This window comes from Dipodomys spectabilis, unplaced genomic scaffold (genome assembly GCF_019054845.1).
Source record: "Dipodomys spectabilis isolate Male_0828 unplaced genomic scaffold, ASM1905484v1 ptg000024l, whole genome shotgun sequence".
NCBI classification, from domain to species: Eukaryota; Metazoa; Chordata; class Mammalia; order Rodentia; family Heteromyidae; genus Dipodomys; species Dipodomys spectabilis.
In genome coordinates, this window is record NW_024870701.1 from 11928208 (window position 1) to 11954639 (window position 26432).

General features: G+C 35.3%; 1 protein-coding gene across 1 annotated transcript in view; it reads left to right on the top strand.

Moving 5' to 3' along the window:
- Positions 1 to 16589, top strand: part of Dsg1 (desmoglein 1) — a 32633-nt gene extending 16044 nt beyond the window's left edge. Inside the window, exons 6-15 of the mRNA XM_042675325.1 lie at positions 610 to 776; positions 2838 to 2972; positions 3289 to 3474; positions 4414 to 4673; positions 7074 to 7213; positions 7719 to 8078; positions 11003 to 11136; positions 11444 to 11516; positions 13791 to 13999; positions 15399 to 16589. Coding sequence (XP_042531259.1) covers positions 610 to 776; positions 2838 to 2972; positions 3289 to 3474; positions 4414 to 4673; positions 7074 to 7213; positions 7719 to 8078; positions 11003 to 11136; positions 11444 to 11516; positions 13791 to 13999; positions 15399 to 16487 — 2753 coding nt within the window. The 3' untranslated portion in view covers positions 16488 to 16589. The remainder of the gene's footprint in view (positions 1 to 609; positions 777 to 2837; positions 2973 to 3288; positions 3475 to 4413; positions 4674 to 7073; positions 7214 to 7718; positions 8079 to 11002; positions 11137 to 11443; positions 11517 to 13790; positions 14000 to 15398) is intronic.
- The last annotated feature ends 9843 nt before the right edge of the window (positions 16590 to 26432 follow it).

The window sequence follows — 26432 nt, forward strand, 5'->3', positions numbered from 1 at the left end:
TCGGTAGAAATTCTATACATTTTTCTGTCATAACCTATGCACTTCTCACAGGAACTTTGTGAGGATAGTTTTTATTATCATCCTCATTCATAAATGTGGAAAATGAGGACAAGATCATATACCTAGAAAGTGTTAGGGCATGGTAAAAGTTAATCTAATTTTACTGTCACTTTTTTTAACATAAGCATCAGAAGAAGAAACAAATTGTATTTTAATAAAAAAACAAAGCACCAAAAAAATACATTTCCTTTGGTCCTGTGGTCTTTTATCAAGACCAAGCTAACCAAAGCAGGGGAAGCAGGGAGGATTGGGGGGGGGGGGTGTAGGGGGGGTGGGGGGATGGGAAGGGATGGGAAGGGGAAACAAAGGAGGAGGCTACAATGCTTGATAAGAAATGTACTCATTATCTTGCCCATGTAATTGTAACCCCTCTGTACAGTATTTTCACAAAAAATAAATTTAAAAAGATATTGATATTGTGAACTTCTATAATAGAAAAATAATAAAATGCATATTATTAACTCCTGTGCATCACTGGAGAGGTAATATAGAGTATTGTAACAAAAAATGTCAATATTACCCTTGCAATCAATTTTCCTGAATTTCTAGATACACTGGTGATGAGACTCAATGCTACTGATGCAGATGAACCAAACAATTTGAACTCAAAAATAGCCTTCAAGATCATAAGACAGGAGCCTTCAGATGCACCAATGTTCATCATCAACAGATATACTGGAGAAATTCGGACAATGAATAATTTCATAGACAGAGAAGTAATTTTTTTTCTTTAAGTGGGAATTCACTTGAAGGAACTGACTCTAAAACTAAGGATACTTAGAAGGAAAAATAAGACAGTATCTTTATATTTTAATTATATACTCATTTTGCATAATGATAATATTAGAGCAATGATATTAAAACAATTAAATGATCAATGAAGATTATTTAATTTTATGTTATTCTGACATGTTTCGTTACCAGTTAATTAGGACCTACCTCAATTTAAGAAAGCTAGATTGTGAAAGTACATAAAATTTTGCAAAAAGTAGAGATCAAGCCTCCATTTGAAAAAGAAAGGTGTGTTCTAGAAGGAAATAAATGTAAGAAACACTTGCCATTGTTCCCCCATTGGTACATCACAATACACTTGAACAGCATGATAGTGGCTCTAAAACTATGTACAGACTAAGAAACATGCTTATTGCTTATCTTCTTTTCTTTTGCTTTGCTTTACTTATTTATTTATTTTTGCAACAGTTCTGGGGCTCAGGGTCTAGGCGCTGTTCCTGAAGTGTTTTGTTTAAAACTGGTATTCTACTACTTGAGCCACACTTCTACTTCTGGTTTTTAGGTAGTTAACTAGAGCTAAGAGTTTCCTGGTCCTTTCCTGCCCTGGCTGGGTTGGAACTGCTATCCTCAGATCTCAGCCTTCTGACATACATGAGTCACTGTACTTACCTTTCTTTAACGTGGTATATTCTAAGCTCTTGAGGAGTAGATAACTAATAAATTTCTTTCTGTTTTGCACCTACTGGTCTACTTTAGCTAATGAATCACATGATCAGAATAGTGGATAGTAATTAAACAACATCTGTGGCAATCTATTGATAAATAACTAGTGGTTGCTAACAGATTAGAATCTATTAATTTCTATATATGTCCCATTATTTAAAACATCTACTTGCTCATTTATACAAAGATTAGAACTGGATTAAATATATGACATACTTGTTCACAATATACATATATGATATACACATATATATCAGATATACGCACATATATACATATATATCATAAATGGGAACATTATATATATTTCACACATATGTGTTTGTATGTATATTTATACATGATTATATATACACATATGTGAGAATATTTTCTTTTGTAATATATATAATTAAATTCATTTTTCATTAGCCTTGGTTTTAAAATGTCAGTCTTCCTAGTAATGTCTTCTAAGTTTTAGATAAATCAGAATTGTTTTATTATTCTTGCAGTTTTCAGTGTTACAGTGCTTAAGTTACCTAATTCTCATTATTTTCTTGCTTGAAAATGACCTTTTAGAAGAAATTATCTAGCCATCTTTTCTCTTTCAAATTCACTTAAATATCCCAGTGAAATTCCTTTAATATAAAAATAGCTTTAGTGGGAGTGAACTCTAAAATTGGTGCATCCAAAGTAAAAGAACTCTGCTGTCATTGTAAAGTCTGGGACCGTCAAGAGATTTAAAGATGTATTTAACAATGAATGCCCTGAAGTTCTTCCCATAACTGTGAATGCCAATATATGAGTCTAGGAAAAGTTTCATAGCTTTTACCAACTTCTAAAATTTTAAGTACTGTTAAAGAAAATCAAGAATAACTACATGATCAATAACTCAATTGCCATAACTCTCTACCCACCCTCAATATTAAAGTCATGTGTGCTACTATTTCCCTTGCATATTTGGGAAGTGATTAGTTATAGGATTCCTATGAGATTGGCATGCCATAAATCCTTTGTGAACCTAGATCTCTCACTTCTGGATTGTTCTGTTCCATCTCACCCTTTATAAACATTTCCAGAATCTGGACTATTAGAAAACAAAACAAACAGGCTTTCATAAAAAGATTGCTTCCTTTAATTAACACAAAATATCATTATTGGAAATGGAACTGGCAATTTCCATATTGATACACGTGATATTTGTAGGTTAATATTTTGTGATACTCTTTGCTTTCTCCTAGACTTAGGATATTATTTAGCAAACGTTTTTAAAAATCTTTGTGTAAACTAATGACTGCGTCTACCTGGTGTGACATTGCTTGTGATTTTTTTTTAATCTTTAGCAATATGCTCAGTATTCTCTTGCTGTAAGAGGCTCAGATCGAGACGGCGGGGCAGATGGCATGTCAGCAGAGTGTGAATGCAATATTAAAATCCTTGACGTCAATGATAACATCCCCTACATGGAACGGCCTTCTGTACGTATTCATTCCTGAAAGTTAAATGTACTAACTCTAAGTTCATTACATTGAAAATGCACTTTGACAGTCCTGTTTGCAGATGTACTCATGTTTAATGTCACACTGTCCAAAAGGGAAAATACACTTTTTCTTGTGTTTGTTTATACAATAGGGAAATATATATTTAAACAATGAAAGTGTATGATTAAAAACAGATACTATTTCTGAATAATGAATAATTGTTGATACTTCACTAGAACCTTGGTCAAGATCTCTCCTCCCATCTTCTGTGTTGATTTTGTGTTTTGGTTTTTTTTTTGGCTTCTTGTTTCAGTATGCCATAAGTATTGAAGAAAACGCTCTACATTCAGAGTTGCTCCAGATTAGAGTAATTGATCTGGATGAGGAGTACACAGCAAACTGGATAGCAGTAATTTTCTTTATCTCTGGAAATGAAGGAGGTTGGTTTGATATAGAAATGAATGAAAGAACAAATGTAGGAATTCTAAAGGTCGTTAAGGTATGATATACTAAATTTATTTAATGTTTAAAATATTTTTTATAAAAGTATTAAGTTTAACAATCAAATGATATTAACATTTTACAAACCATTTTATGAAATGATTTTTAAAGTGCTATACTTTAAAATTATGTATGATCCAAAGCTTTTATACATAGACAAAAAATGACAGTTGTTCTATAGATTTTTATGAATTGTGGATTTTGACATCACCCTTCATAATGAAAGTAGTACTTGGTTATTTTATAATGTAAACTATTTTTCTAGACTATATTGAGGAAACTAATTTATTCATATATATATTGCTTGATTGTTCAAGTTACAGAAGTGAATTTCTTAGAAATAGTTCCTTATAGGTACAGCTAGTCAAATGGGAAGTCTCAATATGTTTGATGGACATTTTATTATAAACAGAGCTACTTTCTGTGAAACATAAAATAATTCTAACATGAATTGACTTTGCACTACATAATACAAAAATGTAACCATTTGTTATTTTAAGTTTTTAATTTGGTTAGTGCACAATCAGGGATTATGTCACATGTTTTCAATCTTTTCAACAATGGGACAAGTATATTTTTTTTCCTGTATTTGCTGTGTACTCATTGAACTACAGATAAAGATACTAAAGATAAAATGGGTATTTGTAAGGATTTATATTTAGCTATGTCTATATGTATAGACATAGCTAAATATACTGAGATGCTACTTACACTTTTTTTATTGTGAAAATACTGTAAAGAGGGGTTACAATTACATGGGCAAGATAGTGAGTACATTTCTTATCAAGTACTGTAGCCTCCTCCTTTGTTTACCCTTCCCATCCTCCCTCCCCCCCACCCAATCCTCCCCCCCCCCACATTTTTTATTTTCAAAGGATGTCTTTTTCTTCTGCAATGTTTTTCTTATAGTAAAATTATTTTGCTCTGTATTTTCTAGCCCCTAGACTATGAAGCTATGCAGAGTCTACAACTTAGCATCGGTGTTAGAAATAAAGCTGAATTTCATCATTCAATTATGTCTCAGTATAAACTCACAGCAACTGCAGTCTCTGTGACTGTGACCAATGTAATTGAAGGCTCAGTGTTCCGTCCAGGTTCAAAGACATATGTAGTGACCAGCAATATGGGAGATAACTACAAGGTTGGAGACTTTGTAGCTACTGACTTGGACACAGGTCGCCCTTCAACAACTGTTAGGTAAGAATGACATTTTCCATAAAAAATTAAAATCACGTTGAACTTAAAAGCTATACCTTCTCTTTTAGAAATTTAAAATTAAAATTAAATTAAATTTAAAATTAAAACTAGTTTAATTAATACATATGTTTCATTATTTGGAAACCATCATTCTACTGAATTACTACCAATGGTTAATGTGAGAAAATAAAAAAAATTGTGAAAGATGTAAGATGCAAGACTGTGGAAATGATATATTGGGAAAGTTTTGATACTGTGTTCATATATCTTGTTTTTTTAATAATTATAGTAATTTGTAAAGGTTATGTACAAAGAGACACAGTTACTTAAGTCAGGTAATAAGTATATTTCTTTTTGGAAAGTATCAGCTCTTCCCCTGCTCTATCCCAGTTTCCCCTCCTGCCCCCACCTACAAGTTGTAGAGTTCATATTCCACATAGTGTCTAGTGAGTACCACTGCTGCATTTGTTCACCCTTGTCCTGCCCTCTCCTTACCCTTCCAGAAACATATAAATTTACAAATGAAAGGTTAAGAAAACAAAAATAGTTACAAAGGGGAAAAAAAAAAAACCTCTTGCTTCCATTTCTTGAAGTTCATTTCTATAAATATTATTTTGAATGATTATATGCATGAAGCTATTGAGCCTTTGTGATTCTCTCCTAAGAATATCCTCCTTTGGTCTCACTGTGTGAATGTCTAGAGACTGTATAATTTATCATGGTCCAGTGTATTTTTTTGTCTTCTACCATCCAGTGTGTAAACTTGTAGAATTTTTGGGCATATTCTAGTTACAACAAACGAGGAAAACCAAAGAAACTATGTTTGGCTTAGTTTGCTTAATATAAAGGATAAATGGATCAAGAAAATTTGGTATATATACACAATGGAATTATACTCCTCCATCAGAAAGAACCATCTATCTTATTTATCAATTACCTGAATGTTATGTGTCATAAATCGCCCCACAAAATTATCCCATTTGCAATTAGTTCAACTTAGGTAGCTAATTGGGTTTGTTGACTTTACTCAGCACTAAATTTTAGACAGTAACTTTGATATGAAAAAGTAGTTAGTATGTTAAGGAAAAAGTACAAGGTGCATTTTTTAAGCTCGGTGTCTAGTCTCCCATGTAAGCAGGAAATATCTGTGTGGGGGAGGCAGATGTGATTGTGATCAGGAACAACTGGAGTCACACTAATATGGTGAAGTTCTCTCGCCACATTCTCCTCACACAGTGTTGACTCTTTCTACTCTTACTCATTCATGACGGGCCACAGTTGCTGATCAGAGTCCTTGCATTCTCCCTAGTAGGTTTCCTGAGGTCCTCCCCACCTGGGCTTCTCTCCAGGCTCTGTTTCCTAAGCTTCACACAATGCCTAAGATAGAGAAGTAGTGGACCAGTGTTTGTTTCACAAGTATATAATGGTGAGGATAAAACACTGAAGTCAATGATGAAGACTGAGGACAGTAGGTTGCATGTACAAGGCAAGAACATGGCTTGGAATCCTGAGAGTCATGGTGTGTGGAATGAGGGAGAAGGGGAAACAGAAGCACAGGACAAGCTGATACAGTGAGGCTTGTTTGCTTTTGTTTCTGTTGTTTAGTGTTTGGCTGTTGTTGTTGTTGCTTTGTTTGGTTTGGTTTGACAGGATAGTTTAAAATTAGTAACACTCAGGAAATCCCAGGATTGAAAGCTTCTTGCCATCAAATGGAAATGTGTCTTCAAACATAAAAGAATTATACTGCCATTCATGGCATTGAGAAATTCTACCAGAAGTAGTTACTTTTTTTGCCGGGGGTAAGGGAATGGGGATGTGGTCAGTCATGGGCCCTGAACTCTGGGCTTGGGCGCTGTCCCTGAGCTCTTCAGCTCAAGGCTAGCGCTCTACCACTTGAGCCATAGCACCACTTCTGGCTTTTTCAGCTTATGTGGTGCTGGGGAATCAAACTCAGGGTCTCATGCATGCAAGGCAAGCGTTCTACCACTCTATCACCTTCCCAGCCCAGAAGTAGTGAAGGCTATGGCAGGAGTTCAAGGTCAGCCTGAGGTATTAAGCAAGACCTCTCAAATAAGTAGAAGAAGAAAAGGAAAAAGGAGGAGGAGGAGGAGGAGGAGGAGGAAGAGGAGGAGGAGGAGGAGGAGGAGGAGGAGGAGGAGGAGGAGGAGGAGGAGGAGGAGGAGGAGGAAGAAGAAGAAGAAGAAATTCTTTTTATTAAATTAAGGCATTGATCTACTTCTAAATGGCCTCATATAGCTGGCACTACCTGAAATTTGTTTCCTAATAATAGAAAACTCTATCCAGGAATTCCAACTACTAACAGAGCGATACATTTTATAATTTACAAAATCTTCCTATTTTAATATAATTAACATTAATGTGTATTTTATTCAAACATAGATATGTAATGGGAAATAATCCAGCTGGCCTGCTGGCTGTTGATTCAAGAACAGGTATAATCACGTTGAGAAATAGAGTAACCATGGAACAGTATGAAAGGCTTCAGGGAAGATATGAAGGAACCATTCTGTCCATAGATGGTAAGAAATCAACCTAACTGCTTTTTCTTCTTGAGGAAACTATACATGCACACATTATTGTTATGCTTTTTAAAAAGCTTAAAAATTGGAGTGACTCATGATTATTTCAATATAACAAAAATAACAAACACCTTTTAGACATTACAATTAGGATCATCAAAACTTGTTGTCCTTAAGCTCCTATGAGTGCGGATTAAGGGTTTTAGTCTTTTTCATTTGCTTCCTTCTATAATTTCAAACTATAACTAAATATCCAACTATTTATAGCAAACATAAATAAATATCTAGAAAATAGGGTTGCCAGTAGAAAATAATAATTAGCTTAATTATAATGATATCATCATTGACAAGAGAATCATCAACAAGGGATGAAAGGGAAGTTATTACATTTCTGAAAATAAAGATATTGAAAGAAGTAATGACGCAAAAGAGAATAACTCAATGTTTTCTGATGGTTATTACAACCAAAGTGTAAAACATTTCTGCCATTTTGAACCTATTACAGATTCTCTTCAAAGAACTTGCACTGGTACAGTTGTTATTGACCTTAATGGTTCTGGCTGGGCCAGTGGGCAAAGTAATTCACAGACCAATACAAACACCCCTAGTACGAATAACCAAGCCGGAGGAGGAGAAACCGGAGGAGGAGAAACTACCGGAGGAGGAGGCAACAATGGCGATGTCACCACAAATGAGAACGTTACTCCCTCTGGTGACTCTTACAATGGGCCAGATGATAATAATAATGGAAATAGTTATGACACTAGCACTGATTCTTACCAAGGTGAAGGTAGTCTCTCAGATAATGTACATTTTGGTCCTGCTGGCATTGGGCTACTCATCATGGGCTTCTTAGTCCTAGGCTGTAAGTACTTTATTTTATTTGTATGTGCTCCCCCACCCCTTTTGCCCCCCCCCCCCAAAAAAAACATGAAGAGGGGAGAAATAACTTTTCTGATTTCTTGATGAGATATATTTTACAGCTCTTTAGACAGTGATGTTATCCAGACATTCGTATGCTTGGCGCTGGGTTTATAAAAACAAAATCTTTAAACTTCTTGGCCTCCTTCTAGAATACTAAAGGGTACAGACTTGTTCTCAGTTGAACTTAATTTGGTGGGAAAGTGTCACAACAAGCAAGTCCAAATTACTGAGTGGATTAGTCAGAAATAATTTATGAAAGCAATTATAAAAGCGAAAAGGGAGAAGTAAACTCTGAGTTGAGTTTTAATTCATGGGTAGGCATTAAACAAGAGAAGAAGAATGTGATGCAAAACGTTAAAAAAAATTTTTTTAGGCAAGCACTGGTGCTCACACCTGTACTCCCAGCTACTCAGGAGTCTAAAATCTGAGGATTTTGGTTCAAAGCCAGCCCAGACTGTAAAGTCCCCATGAGACTTATCTCCTATAAATCACAAGAAAAACCAGAAGTGGTCCTGTGGCTCAAAGTAGTAGAATGCTAGCCTTGAGCAAAAGAACTCAGAGACAGCACGTAGGCCCTGAGTTCAAGCCCTGAAAACAACAACAACAACAAAAATATGTATTAAAAAAAAAAACCCAAAAGAATGAAAGAACAAAGTACTGAAATAAAGGACTCTCATGGAGAAGAAAGAAGAAGGGTACCTTAGTGTGGGATGAAACCTGAGGAAGAAAAGCAAAGGCTAAACCTTGAAGAGATTTAAATTAATTTAACTCTAAGACTTTAGAGTTAAATTTGAATAAAATGGAAGCAGAGAGCCAAATAGACATAGTGTTATTCTCCAGGTTCTAAACTCTCTCTCTTTCTCTCTCTTCTCTCTCTCTCTCTCTCTCTGAGCCTTGCTTTTGTTATATGTGATAGTTACCTCGTAGTCTTAAATATTTCCATAATTATTTGAAAGAAGCCTACATGGAAAGTGTTTAGAAAATTCGGCAGCCACTAGAATAGCCCTGGTCAGGGATCTAGTTGTAAAAGAAGAACCTGGTGCTCTAGCTGATCTTTGGTGTTACCTTGGACACTGATAGAAATTAGAGTAGAGCTGAGCTGCATAGTAACGTATTTGAGGATGAGAAGGGAAGGTCTGTAGTAAATACCTTGAAATCTTCACACTGTAATTAATGTGAGCATTGCCATTTTCATCTAGATGAGATGGCACACAACTGTAATCCCAGTACTGGGGAGGCTAAGTCAAGACAATCACTTGTTTTAGACCAGCCTAGACAGCAAGACCACCGTAAAAAATAAATAAACACTAGCATTGACATTTTCCAATGCAGAAGCATAAAATGTTGGCACCAGAGCACAGTTCACATATTGAATTTAAACATACCCAGGTGAAATGTCCCTTTGTTTCTCTAAAAACATAATCAGCTACAAACAGAATTTGTCACTAAATTTTATTTGTAAAGTGTTTGCTCAGACTTAACTTACCCTTTTGAACATTTTAATCACCATTCATCCATGTAAAATACAGAATTAGGCATCCTGACTAAGCATTCATTCCTTTGAGATTGTAGCAATAGAAATAATGACTAGGAAAAGTATTATGAAAATAAGGATGACTTTTAAACAATATTTTCATCAAAATTAACATTGTTAATGAGTGTGATGATTAACATGGCAAAGTTGCAGAATTTAATATATATTAGAAGATAAGCTTTTAAATCATTTTGTTGGCCAATTAACATTACAAAGTTTAAACTTCACTGCTTTATAAAAGTAACTTAAATACCCAGGAGCTGATGATCACAACTGTAAATAATATCAAATTGTCATTTTAAGTTTTTTATATTGGTGATCAACTTAGGCTAGTATGCTTAATTAAAGAGTCTAAATTATATAAGGATTTTAGCATCTAAATTATATAAGGATTTCAACGTCCATATTTCCAAATTTAATATTTTTTCTTAACCTAGTAGTTTCCAATAATTAAAACACAAAGGACTCTTTCCCTCCTTTTTCCCTCTTGTCTCCCTTTTTTCATTATTTCTGTACTTTCTTCTGTTTTGCTTCCTTCCTTTTCCTTTCATTTCTTTCTTAAATTTTTTATTTGTATGTCCTTTCTTCCCATCCATTTATTCATCCATTCAAAATCATTCATCAAGTTCATATTATATGAAAGCAGCGACTCACTCCTACATTCCAGCACTCAGAACTCAGAGGCAGAAGAATCTTGAGTTTGAGGCTAGCTTGTGCTATAGCAAGTTCCAAACCAAAATGAGAGGGTCTCAAACTAGAAAAAGAAAACATTACATTATATAAAAGAATGAATAATAAGTAGACAAATAAGAAAATTTTGAATTGATTAACCAGAAAAACACTATTAAAAGTTAGAATGTTTCAAGAGCATCTTTAAGTGTAATTTAAAGAAAAATGATCTCTGTAGGGGAAAATAATAGCCTCAATAAAAACAATTGAGTATTGAGTAAGATTTCACTATTAAAGTAAATAAAGTCAGGCATGTGTGAAAACAAGAGCATAAGTAAAAGCATAAAGGGAAAACAGAAGAATCAGACTCCTCCAATTTTCTTTCTTTTCCATTATTACCATGAACAACGACAAAATAATGAGTTAAGTTTTAATCCTGTAATTTTATATCTTAATAATATGAAACAAACTAAAATTGATTCCAGTCTGGTATTTTGAAGTTCATAGTTATTCAGTTCCTTTTCCTTTAAGTTTCATGATAATTTTAAAACTAAGTCAATTTATATTAGGAAGTAAAATTTTAGCATACATATGAAAAACAAAATGTCTTCCTTCAATATGGCCTACTGCTAACTCCGTTATTCCCATCTTTCTATCATCAGTGGTCCCGTTCTTATTGATCTGCTGCGACTGTGGGGGTGCCCCTGGGGGTGGAGTTGGCTTTGAGCCTGTTCCTGAATGTTCTGATGGAGCAATTCATTCATGGGCAGTAGAAGGCCCACAGCCTGAACCCCATGTAAGTACTTGACATTGGTAGTCAGCTCAACTCAATACTCAACATGGTTGCAATCATTCAGTCCATACTATTCATAATTTAGGATAGGGAATGAGGAAAGGAAGAACAATTAAAACAAAAACCTCAAAATCAAATGGAATTTACCAGGGAATCCTTTAAAAAAATTCCATGTATTAAATGGTGTTCAAAAGTTTTCTGAATGAAATTAATTTAGGAAATCTGCAGTAACTTAGGAATAAAGAAAAATAATGAGTAGAAAAAGAAAAGACTCATTGCAAATGGAAAAACAGAGTTTCTTGTCTTTTAGGATATAGCCACTATCTGTGTGCCACAAATGCTACCTGGCAATGGGAACATAGTAGAATGCATTGACAACTCAGGTAAGAAAAAAAATTTTAATATCATAAATGATAAGGAACTCTGTTCTGTATTTCTGTATATTTACTATTTTGGATGATCTTAGTTGTCTTTAAACGTGTTTAAAGTAAGTAGTAGTAGTTCTTCTTATGTTCTGTATTTTCAAACCTCTTTCAATCATCAGAAAGTATGATGACCACTAAATTAGAATCTGCATAAACTCTCCATAGAGAAGGGCTGAATTATAACTCTAGTCAATCTTGTCAAGATCTTTTTAATCTAATAGAGCAATTTTTATTCACCCAAGAAACATATACACTAATTAAAATTAAAGACAACCCAATTAAATAGATCTATGATTTATGGAGGCTAGAATCTTATTCCACAATTCAATAATTCAAGATTGCTCTTACTTCACCTGCTTGTTATGAAAACAGAAAAAACAACTACATCCATTCTTGACATCAGCACAAACATTGACCTAAAAAGACTATCCAATTTCTTACATTGAAAGTAAGTGAAAGAATATGAAAATATTTCAGAGCTCTCAGCAAAGATTGTGGGCATGTGGTGAAGACTCTCCTTGCCCGGGGTTCAAACTGTGTCCGTATAACTTGCCTTAAAATGGGAATTGAGACCAATGCATAGGTACACACCAGGAACAATTCAAACTTCACTACAGGTATATAGCCACAGTAGTAATAAAATAAATAAATAACTTTTTACATCTGTGAAAATATCTGTATCATGATATCTATTTCATAAATGTTAATAGATTTATATTTTTCTCCTAGACATTTTTCAAAGTAATAATTATTTCTTTTCTATGTTAAACACTCCAAAATGGAATAGACATCAAAATGCTTACATCTTGTGACAATAGATACATTAATGTTTACATTAGTTCTCCTCCTAATGTACACATACATACTAATATATGTGTGTATATTGTGTCCTATCTATATCTATATATTATATCCTAATATACATATATATTAGGAGAAATATATATAACTATGTATACTTAGTTATATATATATTTAGTTATATATATAATTAATGACACTGATACTCCACCACGAAAGCAGAAACTAATTGCTTACTCACATCTCCTTTTTCTTTTTCTTTTTTCTTTTTAATTGTGAAAATACTGTACAGAGGGTTTACAATTACATGGACAAGATAATGAGTACATTTCTTATCAAGCATTGTAGCCTCCTCCTTTGTTTCCCCTTCCCATCCCTTCCCATCCTCTCCCCTCCCCACCCAATCCTCCCAGCTTCCCCCCTTCCCCGCACCAAAGTTGTAAAGTTCATTTTCGACATAACAACTTGTACATCTCATTGTTGCAATCGGTCCACCTGTATCCCTATTTAAACGATTTGTTTTTCCGCTTCCCCTCCACAAATTATACCGACATCAAATACAGTGAAAGCAAGGGGTTATACTGTAGGGGAGGGACATACAAAGCAACAAAGAAATAATCTTATAAATGTGTTAGAAACAATCGCATGAAAGAAAAAAAAATTTTAGTACATATCTGACACATCTCCTTTTTCATTGGTTCTCAATCAGTTCTCAAGGCTTGTCAAACCGCCAAACCCACAAATATTTATTTTTATATCTACTCTTTCATTAAGGCAATAAATCTTTGCATAAATCTGAAACAATAAACTGCAGAAAGTGTCAGAGTAATTGAAAGTATGAACATACTATCCTCAAAACCAAAACCTTTGACATATGAAGGCCATGAGACACCTACCATGCAAAGATTATTCTTCTCCCATGGACCTTCCATAGTCCAGGCCATCACGTTATCATACATCTCAACTACTGCAACAAGCTCAACTCTAGACTTCACACCCACATATCAATCCATTAAAACCTTCTTTTATCTATAGCCATAGCCTCTTCTCTGATAACCAGTGGTTCCTTTGCCTTGTGAGTGCCTGTGCTTGCAATGATGCTTATTAAGTTTTGCTTATCATGGTTTTTAGCCTTTAGAATTTGAGTTATTTTTACCTCTCACTTTTCTCAGTTTGAATCAAGTTCTGTAGGGTGTAGGTGTTGCAACCTCTGCACTCTCCATTGCAATAGATAGTTACCAAATCTGCTAGTTAGTTAATAGTACTTTGCACTCAGTGTCATCATAGTTATCTCTGCATTCCTGAAGTGACATTTTCAACTTATTTCTTTACTTGCAAATGCATGCTTGACCAAACAAGCCCCACATTATAGCAAGTTAGTTTTAGCTTGCAATGTATTAGAAAATTTGAATTTATTATGATCACTTTTAGGAGTTTATACCAATGAGTACTGTGGCAGAGAAATGCAAGATATGAGAGGAGAAGAAAGAACAACAGGATTTGAACTAATGGATGGAGTTAAAACATCAGCTGCACCTGAGATATGTCAAGAATATTCTGGAACATTAAGAAGAAATTCTATGAGAGAATGTAGAGATGGAGGTCTGAATATGAATTTCATGGAAAGTTACTTCTGTCAGGTAAGTGTCTTCCACTCACCATATTCTAAGTGCTCACTAATTTCCATTGGGGAGTCTCAGTTCCTGATGTCTGGTCTTGATTTCCAATTATCCTGTTGTGGAATTATCTTTGTAAGCCTCTGGTGTGAGTACTTTATCCTCCCACTTAAAAATGCTCAATGGCACCAAGCTCTCAGTGTACCACATTCTCAGTGTACGCTCTCATGCTTTTGCTTATGCTGAGCCCTTCCTGTCCCCCCCCCCTCCACCCCCAGTCCTTGGGCTTCAGCTCAGGACCAGAGTGACATCTCTGACATTTTTTTGCTCACGGTTAGTACTCTACCACTTTGAGCCATAGCTCCACTTCTGGCTTTTTTGGTCGTTCATTGGAGATCATAGTCTTGTGGACTTTTCTGCCGAAGCTAACTTAAAACTGGTATCCTCAGAGATCAGCTTTCTGAGTCCCTAAGATTATAGATGTGAGCCAACAGATGCCCAGCTCCTGTATTTTTATAGTGTTTTGTTTATACACTTTTATATAACTTATCATTACTAAGAATCTGCTAGTCTGTAGATCTGCCTCCACATTGAGCTCATATATTCTCTATATTGCCAGAACTACCCTTAGTTCTAGTCATATAGTAAGTCTTCTACAAGAAGAGGGCCATGGTGTACTCCTAGAATGGTCAGAAAATTAAGTTCAGGTAATACACTAACGGTGAATCCTGGAGAATCAGCAGTTAACTTTGCTATTCCCAGGAAGATCCAATTGCCTGTGGTTATTTATCATGTGATACTAAATCTTCAGAAGGTTTCTACATCTGATTCTAACTAAAGCTATATTTCTCTAAAAGAGATTCTATTTTTAAAACCCATCTGTTATCTCCTTCAATGCTGAATCTGTAAGTGGCACAGACCCAGGGTCAAATGTTAGTAATTTTTAAAAGCCACATTAAAATAAGACAATAGCTGAATCTTCTAACTGAAGAAAGAAAACTATAATCCTGAATAAAACTATTGTTTATAAATGCTTCATTAAGAGAAAAAACAATTTAAACCTACATTTCTCTTTCTGTTTGTGTATACTATGTACAACATTTGATGCATTTCCTTTTAACCTACTTATAAAATAGTTCATATAGTTTTGTATGTGAGTTTTGTCCAGTGCATAGCATTTTAACCAAGCCCATCTAAGTAAATTTCAAACAGTAAAATTCAAAATAGTGAAGATACCTATCTCTAACCAAATTATTTCAAGCAATTATACAATGATTCTTTAAACATTTCCCATAGACATTAGAATTGTGTTTTCCATATTTGTTATTGACAATAATCTATGAGGAAAAATACTAGCGAAGAGTGTTCTATTGTTCCTTAATATTACTCATCATTTCCTTTTCTCTTTCCTCTACAAATTCAGAAAGCATACGCTTATGCGGATGAAGATGAAGCCCGCCCATGCAATGACTGTTTACTGATCTATGACACTGAAGGTGCAGGGTCTCCAGCTGGCTCTGTGGGTTGCTGTAGTTTCATTGGAGAAGACTTGGATGAAAACTTCCTGGATACGCTGGGGCCTAAATTTAAGAAGTTGGCAGATATCAGCTTGGGGAAAGAAATCGAATCCTATCCAGACCCTGACCCTTCTTGGCCACCTCTGAACACTGAACCTATTATCCCTCAGCAAACAGAGCCCATTGCTACTGGACACCCACCAATCTCCCCACATTATGGTACGACCACCGTAATTTCTGAGAGCACTTATCCCCGGGGCCCTGGTGTACAGCACCCTACACCTATTTCTGATCCTCTGGGCTATGGCAATGTCACTGTGACTGAGTCTTACACTACCTCGGGCACTCTGAAGCCCTCTGTCCACCTTCATGATAACCGTCATGCGTCGAATGTGGTGGTGACGGAAAGAGTGGTAGGCCCCATCTCTGGCACTGATTTGCATGGAATTTTAGATATGCCTGACTTGAGAGATGGATCCAATGTTATAGTGACAGAAAGGGTAATAGCACCAGGTTCCAGTCTACCCACTTCTTTTACAATCCCTAATTCTAGAGAGTCTTCAAATGTGGTAGTCACAGAAAGAGTCATCCAACCAACTTCTGGCATGATGGGCAGTCTGAGTATGCACCCTGAGTTGTCAAATGCCCACAATGTAATAGTGACAGAGAGGGTTGTGTCTGGGGCTGGCATAAGTGGAATTAGTGGCGCGGCTGGGATGAGTGGAGGTGGGAACCTATGCACCAGTGGCTTAGTGAGCACCAGCCTGGGTGCCAGTGGTGGGGGGTTGAGTGGAGCTGGGGTAAGTGGTGGTGGTATTGCACTGAGCAACCTGGGTGGAGGCGGAGGCCTGAGTAGCAGCATGGGAGGCACAGCCACCATTGGCAATATGCGTTCCTCTGACCATCATTTTAGCCAAACCATGGGATCTGCCTCTCCGAGCATGGCTAGAAGTCGAATCACAAAGTATAGCACAGTACAATACAGCAAGCAATAAGGAGCCCAGTGTGCTTGTTCACAGTTGAGTCTGGATTCGGCCTCCACCTCCCAAATCTAACGTTGCAATTTCTAATGCACATCGAGGTGCCAAGAAAATTGTGGAGCAAGGTGAGAAACCACAATGAGAGCCATTCGTAGAAACATGGCTGTAGGAGGCACATTCTCCTTAGCATTTGTAAACTTTTGTTTTGTTATGTTAATACGAATGGAAGAAATCATGCCAGTGAACTAAAACTCAAAGCACAGTCTTCTTTGTGTTCACATGGCCTATTGGGTCTCCTTTAATCCGGCATGTGGAACTAATAAAATGTGGTCATGTAAAAGCACTGGCGTTGAGATGGCAATTGCCATAATTCTCCTTGCTCTGTACTGAATTGCCATATATCTCAGGCAATATTCAAAAATAATTAAACATGCTATCTCAACTCATGTGGGTGGAGACATTTGAATTCTCCCCCCTGTCAATGTCTCAATTAATGTAAATAAAATTCAAAGCACAGATTCAAACTAAGGTTAGCCACTACACACTTCTGACTCCCTAGTCAAATCCATCAGCCACCAGTCGCTGCTACCTTGACTACCCCTTACATGAACCAGATGAAATAATAAGATTCCAACTACAGAATGTGTCCTAGGAGCAAGATCATGTTAGAGTGGCAAGAGGGCACAATTTGTTCAAGGGAAACTGGCAGTGTCTGAGCCAGTTAAGGCTTCTATTCAGTCTCCTGTATAGTCAAGGACTTCTCAGATGCCAGTCTGTGTTTCATGGTAGGTGTGGTCTTGAATAAATAATTGCCTACTGGTGAGGTTCTGAGACATCATACTTGCCTTCCTCTTTACCTCTGTGCTTGTGAGTTATTAATAACATTTGCCAAGTTTGCTTCCTAGACTGAAGCAAGTGGTGCCTGACGGAGTGTTGCCCCAGTGGTAAACGACCTTCCAAGCACCTGGATGGGCAATGCATTTTGTATTTTCAGATTGTGCTCATATCCAGCTCTTTATTACATAACTCTGAAGTTAAAATGACTTAACGTAAGCTGAGCTTGCAGTGTGGTTAAGCTTTAGGAAACTTTTTAAGGGGCTCTACAAGAATTTTTTTTAGAACATATAAACTCTTTTCAAAGGGGAAAACTGGAGAACTTTTCAATAAAGTAATGCCATACTAGTTATTACTTGCAATTGAGTTTAATACTTTTCTTTAACAACCCTCTGCTGACATTTTAAAGTGACCACCCAGGAACCTATAACAAAGACGATGCTGTTGTAATGCCAAGAGTGAAATAGTACTAAGCAACCCATTTTTCTTTTTGCTCTATCTCATTCTCTATTTGCAAAAAGTTAAATTCCTTATTTGATCTCTCCATACACTCCTGGCTTATAAAAATGTCTGATGTGTAGACAGTTTGGAAATAATATCATATATTTTTCTAGCTTCAAATTTTAGTAATGTGCAATTTTTGATTTATTATTTCTGTGTGTTTGCTATGTAATGCTACCTATCTAAATAAAATTCTCTAGAAAGAATCAAGCATTTTAAAATATAAGTCACTATTGCATGAAAAGGATTTTTACTCTTATTTTTAAATTCAGTGTTAATAAGTTCATTGGAGTGAAAATGGATATGACAAAATAAAAGTAGAAAAAGTATTTCCTCTGGGGTTGTAAATTATACACCAATTTTAAAGCTTTTCTCCTATCTGAATTTCCCAAGAGGTAACAAAATCAAAGAATACTATTGAATTCCAACAAATGTTAAAGAGAACCTAGAGAAATTATTTTACCAGGAGCTGTTTTGCTCTACATAAATAGGAGATAAAGTTAATATTTTAAATCTCACCATATATATTCCATTTTAACTCTGTAGAATATGTAAAAATTTTATAACCAATAGCATGCCAAAACACAGAAAGTATAAAAAGCTAGTCTAAGGGACTCTTTCTTTGATTTCTTTTGGCTAACCAAAGATAGGTAATTTTTCTAGAAATAAGATCATAAGGGATTTATTCCAATGTTCTTAGTATGCTTGGTTCCAAGAGTTGAAGGAATAGAAATAATTGTTAATTATTTATTGTCATCAATTAATTAAAATGAATTGTATCTGCCCAAAGAAAGGTTATTTGTCTTAGTAAATATTTTCCTAAGATGTCTGACACCTTCCAGAAACATTTTTTGGGGTAGTCTAATGAACACTGATTACTTTATTAACGGCTGTTAAAATGAATTATCTATACAAAACCAGAGAACACATAATTTTAAGCAACAGTTTCAGCTATCTATGTTTCCAGGAAAGTATCTTCAAATCAAAGTATTTTTTTTTCCAGGATTGCACAATGATGTCCTACCTGTTTAGTATTAACCTTTATAATTATCCTTTCAAGACAGCAATAAAGGGCATTTTTTTGTTTTCAATTGACAGTCCTTGGGAAGGATTTCATTTTTATCTTCATATAGTTTACTCCAGTTCATATGTGTAATTCTCTTACTGAGTTAAATTTGAAGAAATTTGGAAATCTTTCCATACGTCAATAGCAATAATTTAGATCCGTATTTCAAGCTGGCCCCACACCAACTTGCTCTTAAAGGAGAAAAGTAGATAGTAATTTAGCATTTTGCATATATGGTTGGAATATTTTTGTGACACTGACTTTTTAAAGGTTGTTTTCAGGCAAAAAAAATACAGTTTATCATAAATTCTTTGTCATTTACTATCGCTAAAAATGCCATCTTAAGGTAATTTTGACATTGAATTCTAAATACATGGTTAGGTAGTATGCACTTTTACATATGTTCCCCGGTTTAACTTTATTAGCACTGAAGATTTTACAGAAAATGTATTTTCTAGGTTTATTTATATACCATTATCTGGACACTTGTCCTACATTTATGCATCAGGATCTTAGCATCAGAAGTTTGATTCCGTGTGATGTTCTGACGGAATTTTAATTGCAACTCTTCAAAAATGTTGTATTACTATATCTAATGAATGTTTCTGGCTACACAGTTTATCTCTGAAATTCACATGAAGATTTCATTGTCAGCCAAAGTATTATATATGTGACACCCTGTGGCTTTAGTATAAGATTTAAAGATGTTATAAACGGTGGCAAAACTGGCCATGGCTATTTAGAACTCAAGCAAATGTTTAAAAATACTTAGCCCATTATCCCAAGCCTATTTAAAAAAGTGTAACCTAATTATGAAGGGAAAGCAAGTATTTCTGATTTGTTGATATTTTGAAACTTAACACTCCATTAGAATACATCACTTCATGGTAGATCCTTAGCATAAATGATACTGAATCTGTCATCTACTTCAAGATGATTCAGTTAATTTAGGACAAAGTCTAATAATTTTGATATAATTTGAAATAATTGATAATTTATTGTCTGTCTACATTCCCTTCTAGTTGGTTATATTGTATTTAGAATAACTTATTTTTTCTTTTGCTGTTTCCTAAGCTTCTTTAATCTCTTATTCATCTTGGGTGATGTTTAAAACAAGTTGCTTTCCTTCAAGTTTCCATATGAAAGTTTTTGGATTATTTGGGTAGCTAGTTCCTTACTTCATCATCTGTTGGCTTCTTCAAGACAGCTTGTAATTTCTAAAGCATTGTGTTTACAGCAATAAAGTGATTGATATGCCTCTATTATCTTTGCTGAATTACAAGATTGGGAAGGTTTTATGGTGTAAGAAATAATTAGAAGTTGTCAAATCAGGTTGTTATTTTCATCCCATATTTTGGGGAGGTAATCATTTTATTTACAACATGCCAAAATCTATTTCTATTCTTCCATTCCGTGCTTCTTTTTTTTTTAATTTATTTTATTTTATTTGTGAACATACTGTACAGAGGGGTTATAATTACATGGGCAGGATAATGCCTACACTTCTTACCAAGCATTGCAGCCTCCTCCTTTGTTTATCCTTCACATCCCTTCCCAGCCTCCCCCCTCCCCTCCCAGTCCCAATCCTCCCCCCCCCCCCCCCCCCGCCACCCCGCACCAACACCAACATTGTAAAGCTCGTTTTCGACATGACAACTTGTACTTCTCATTGTTGCAACAGGTCCACCTGTATCCTTAAAGGACTTGTTTTTCCCCATCTCCTCCACAAGTTATACTGACATCAAATATAGTGAAAGCAGGGGTTATACTGTGGGGGAGGGACATACAAAGCAACAAAGAAATAATCTTATAAATGCATTAGAAACACATGCATGAAAGAAACATGCTTCTTTTTGTTCCCTTAGAGGCCTATTGTTTACCTAGAGGCCTACTGTGCAAAGTACTTCCCAATGACACTAAACCACATCCAAAACTAGGGGTCTAGCTTCATTTAATGAGACTTTTTTAAAAGCTTGAATTTAAAATTTTATTTGCTATTCTTAGTATTTTATACATTCATGTTGATTTTATACTTTTACCTTTCTTTTACATACTTATTTTTTCATTTATCTACATTATTATTTTATTTCTTTTAAAATGGCTTTCCTTATTTGCTTATAAAATCATACCATTTGCCATTAAGATAGTCATGTGGCTTCATAAGTACATAACAACTCTGACACGGGAGTATTCAGGAAGAACAAGGACACAGATGGTCTAGAGAAAGTAAAGAAAGAAGATGAGGTGTGAGAGGTAAGAAGGGATGAGTTTGGCTTTGCACTCCATTGTAACACCCTGACTCATGAGAGTGGTAAAATCCACTGGAAAGTTTGGGATGAGCAGTGCTTATCGAATATTTATATTTTTAAAAACATCACTCTACCTTCACAGTAGGTGCTCATAAGAGGAAATCACAGAATCAAGGAGACTAACTAGAAAGATACTGCAGTCTTCCAAGTGAATGGTTGGACCACAGCTTAATAGGAAAACAAGAAAAAAATCTTACAGATAGATCAGTAAAGTAGCATGGAAAGAGAACTTGGATATAAAGTTGTTGAGCAGAAAATTAAATTTCAAATTCATTACAAATTGTCCCCAAAATTCAAGGGTAAATAGGATAAATATAAATGGAGAACACAAGGCTAATCACGTAATTTGAAAATGATGTCAAATTCCAGCCGTGGACTTGGTGACTGAGTTCTAATAAGCCAAATTCTTTTTTTTAATTTAATTTAATTTTTTGTAAGTTATAGTCAACTTTCATTTATTTATTTATTTTTCTTTTTTATTGTGAAAATACCATATAATAAGCCAAATTCTTGCTAACAGATACACCTACTTCACTCAATATGATTTTTTTGAAACTTCTTGTACAAAATCTTCCTAGAACTATTCAGAGTATCAGGTTCTGATTTTTACCAAAGTTCACATGGATTTGACCTAGAAAGTCACATTGACACCCATCCCCAACCCCCCCTCACAGAGACACACTTTCTTCCATTCAATTTATGGAATATTGTTTTCAGATGTATTCTGCTTGATAAATTATAGACCCACACTGCTCAGAACGATTTGATCATTATCTTATAATAAGCTCATCCAGAAGCAAAGCCCAAAACAAGATTTCAGGGCAATTTTTAAAGAATGTAAAATAAATAAATAAATAAATAGATAAATAGCTGTAAAGAAACCACACATAGAAAATTGTGACAGAAACAAAAACAGAAAGCAGTCAATAGGAGCTAAAATATCAAAGCAGTTACAACCACAGGCAAATGAAAGTCAGTCCTGAAAATATACTGGGAGCCAGCGTGTGGTGAATTACTGCAGAATTAAGTCATCCAGAATCACAGAGCAAGAGAGTGTATTTGTACACACCAACTGACACCAGGTCAGGCCATCACTAGAAAGTATTACCCACTGAGTCTATTGCATAGATGGGTACAGTCACTTTAGCAGAAGTGTAGAAATGCAGGTACATGAAAAAATGTGGAGCAGGCTCATCAAGTCTGTTCGTCATCAGTGTGCCTTATATCACTCTGGTGAAATACGTTTGGAGATACCTCAGAATTTTGATTGACCAGGCCTTCTTGAACATTTTCTGTAAGAATGAGCCTTAAGCCTTTAAGTGTGGTGCAAGCCTGTGGTTCCAGTATTTGAAATGTGGAAATTGAGAGGATCTTGGTTTGAGGCTAGCCTAGGCAAAAAAAAAAGTTAATAAGGCCACATCTTAATCAATAGTCCAACATGTTGGTATGTACCTGTCATCCCAGCTCCATTGGAATCATAAAAGGAGGATTGCATGCTAGTCCAGGCAAGAAATAAATGTGTGTTTGGTGACAGTGGCTCATGCCTGTAATCCTAACTACTCAGGAGGCTGAGATCTGAGGATTGTGATTCAAAACCAGCCCAAACAGAAACGTCCTCATGGAACTCATCTCCAATTAACCACATAAAAACCAGAAGTAGAGCTGTGGCTCAAAGTGGTAAAGCACTAATCTTGTGCAAAAGAGGTCAGGGACAGCATACAGGTCCTGAATTCAAGCACTACAACTAACAAAAGAAAAAACCTTTAAAAAGTAATGAAACATTAACCTCTATTTAAAAGAACAATTAGAGCCAAAAAAGGCTGAAACTGGAGTTATGGCTCAAGTACTAAGGACCCTTATTGCATAATTAGCCTAAGACCATGAGTTCAACCTCTGTACCACCAAAACAAACGAACAAAAACTTTTAAAAAAAGAATGACTTATAAGCTAATATATTAGTAAATTGGGTAATAAATCAAGATTGTGTAAATCAGGAAAGTTTTCAGGTCCTCCTTGTCATTACTATGTACCTTCATGGTTTTATTATCTACATTAATTAGATGTTTGCCCTCTATATAGTGTTTATAGATATAATTATTCTCCTTATTGCATGACTTGGCTTTACTGTTACAAACTCAGGAATGACCTGAATAGATAAATGTTATGATATCTGTTGATGGCCAGAAATAAAGGCTATCTGTTCATGATGTTACTGCTCTTGGTAAATATAACCTCCAACAAGATAAGAGCTCATTGTTGATGACATTATGCTAATTCACCGTGTCAGACAGGTTCTTGCCCCTCGCTTATTTTAAAAAGCAAATCATGTATGGCCATCAGTTGTATATGCAAGATTAAATAACAAATTTTGAGTCAGTGTGTGAGGCACAAAGGTCAGCCCAGAAGTAAACAGAGGCACCAATAATTATTTGTTGGACACATGAAAACATAAAGTCTGTTTGCTATTCAAGTTGTCCTAAAAATTCATTCTTCCATTCACAGCCTCTTGAGAAATCAGTCCTTGGATCACTCCATGCTGCTTACTTTTTAAATAGAGCTTCTCATTCTGAATTGGGTGTATACAAAAATTATTTGATTTTGTTTGATTGTAAATATGTCTTGATCAACTATTTTAAGTATGTTTCAGGACAAGTTGAGATGTGTAAATATTTAGACCTAATTAGTATCACATTTGAACCAGAGGGTAAAGGAGAGGGAAAATCGTTTATTTTTAAATATGCGTCAATATTTTCCCAATATTGTAAAACTAGACTCAAGAAAAAAAAATCTCTAAAATTAGGTAAAAGAATATACACTTTCCTCACATCACAAAGGTCATGGTAAAGATAGAAATGAGCTCACAAAACTCAGGGAGATTGTTGTGTGCTGATAGTGAAGAGCAATGGAACTGCCTTAGACCTACTCATAAGTGGACTAAGAGTAGAGATCCTCTAAAAATGACATCATCCATAAGAATCTCAGGACGTAACAAAACCATAACACAATCAGAGAATATTTATATGGGAACCTAGTACCACACGATTAATTCTTAAGGGAGAGAAAAATGCAGGTCACTCTTCTAAAAATGTTACCTTCACTTTCTACAATGAGTCAGTACATATTTATAAATTATTTTTTAACAACATCAACAATACAATGGGGGAAAAGGGAAAAGAAAGTAAATATTTCACATAAAATCAAATAAAAATGACTAGTATCTCATCCCTTCCATGAATAGAGACTAATTAGATTAGAAAAACATCATATCTTAGTGTCAATAGTTTATGCCCATAATCCTAGGAAGCTGAGATCTGGAGGATCATGATTCAAAGCCAGCCCAAGCAGAAAATATTCACTAGGATCCATCTCCAAAATAACCATCAAAAAGTAAGGCTATGGGCTTGTCTTAAGTGGTGGAACACCAGCCTAACAAATACAAGGCCTTGACTTCAAAGATGAAAGAATGAAAGAAAAGGAAGAAAGAAGGAAAGAAGAGAAAAGAAAAGAATAAAAGAAAAGAAAGAAAAAAAGAAAAGAAAGAAAAAATCCTGTTTACCTGGCACAATCTTTCTCTGGCCCACAATAGAAACACTCAATTGCTCTAACTCTATAGTTCTTAACCTCAAACAGCAGCCTCAGAAATTACCTGGAGATGTTTAAAATGAATAGATCTTACTCTATAGCTAGCGATTCTAATTTCACTAAGTCTAGGAACAAGAAGTTTGCATGTTCAACATTTGTCCCAAAAAGTATATGCTTGGGCGGGGGTGGGGTGGGGAGAAGTCCCTTCTTTTTGACCTTCCTACTCATAGATTTCTTGCTGAAGCAACCTGAGCTGTCCAGATTCTATACCTGAGTAATCCAGATGCATAACTAACAACATCAAAGTGAACTCTATGGATTTGCACAAGAGGGCACTGCCTGTGTCACTAGCCAATGTGACACCTAACTAATTAGCACACTGTGGTGTAGGTGCCACTGTCATGCTCAGACATCAAGAGGCTGGTATTTTCCAAAGTATGAGCAAGTATGTAATAAATATGTTAGTAGTACACTTTAATTAATACAGAGCTGGAAGCCAAGATGTTCTATCGTAGTGTATTTGGAATAAATTCCATGCCAAGAATATGAAATCTCAGACAGAATCAACAGAGGTTCATTCTTCAAGGTTAAGTATGATCTTAGGGTATAAACTAACATCATCTTTACGGAAACTGACCTTTAATCTCCAGGATTTCTAACACCCACTGAATAACCTGCTGGCTGGACCTTTGTTGCCATACCTAAATTGACTTTAATGAAGGGACAGGATGTTTATCTTCAGTGATGCAGGTGAACCATCATAGCAACTACTCCAGGTCAAAACTGAGACAAATTTGTTTACCTTCTGCACATACTTCCAGGCCCAAGCTAAAGAAAACTCTTTTGCTTTGCACCAGCTTTAGAATCACCTGTGCTACATTTGACAAACATAGCCTAGAACGATAATATACTTTAAAATGTCCTTTCCTCGCACACATGCTTTCAAGAAAAAGAGCTTCCCTTAACTACATAAATAATATTGACCACTAACCCTATGATGTGTTGATTTAATGGAGAAGTTCACCACGCTAGCATCATATCTATAATAGAAGTGTCTGTATAGATCATATGTATTTTTTCAGAGAATATGTACTAGCATTTATTAAATTAGCTGCCATCTATGGCATTACTTTGAAAAAAATACAAGTTGCCAAAGTTCTCACTGTGTTCACAAGGGTGTGATATGCAAAATGAAAATGCTCTGGTATAAGAAATATTACTTTAGCATAGCACAAGAAAAATAAATACCCAGAGCATACCTGAAGGTCAAATTCCCTGCTTTGCATAGAAGGTAAGCACTAAAATCTTTCTAAAACTTACTATAAACTTACTCAAACCTTTCTGTCTCTAGCAACAACCACTAAAGTCAACAGTTTGGTAAACTTTTAAATATGGACAAGCTTTAAAAAAGAAACGATGTTCAGCCATCAAGTATTTTTGCCTTCATACATATAATACTAAAACATGTCTTGTACCCAATGATCATGCGCACATCTCTTGCAGGAAGTAAGTCCAAATAAGAACATGGGGCCTCAACCAATCACTCCTTAGTTATCACAAGATTCAGTTGAATATAGCTTGTATGCATCACCCAAAAGTATGGGCTAGAAATCGGATCCCTTGTGTGATGGTACTGGGGTGTTGGAAACAGTGTTGGGGTCTATTGGA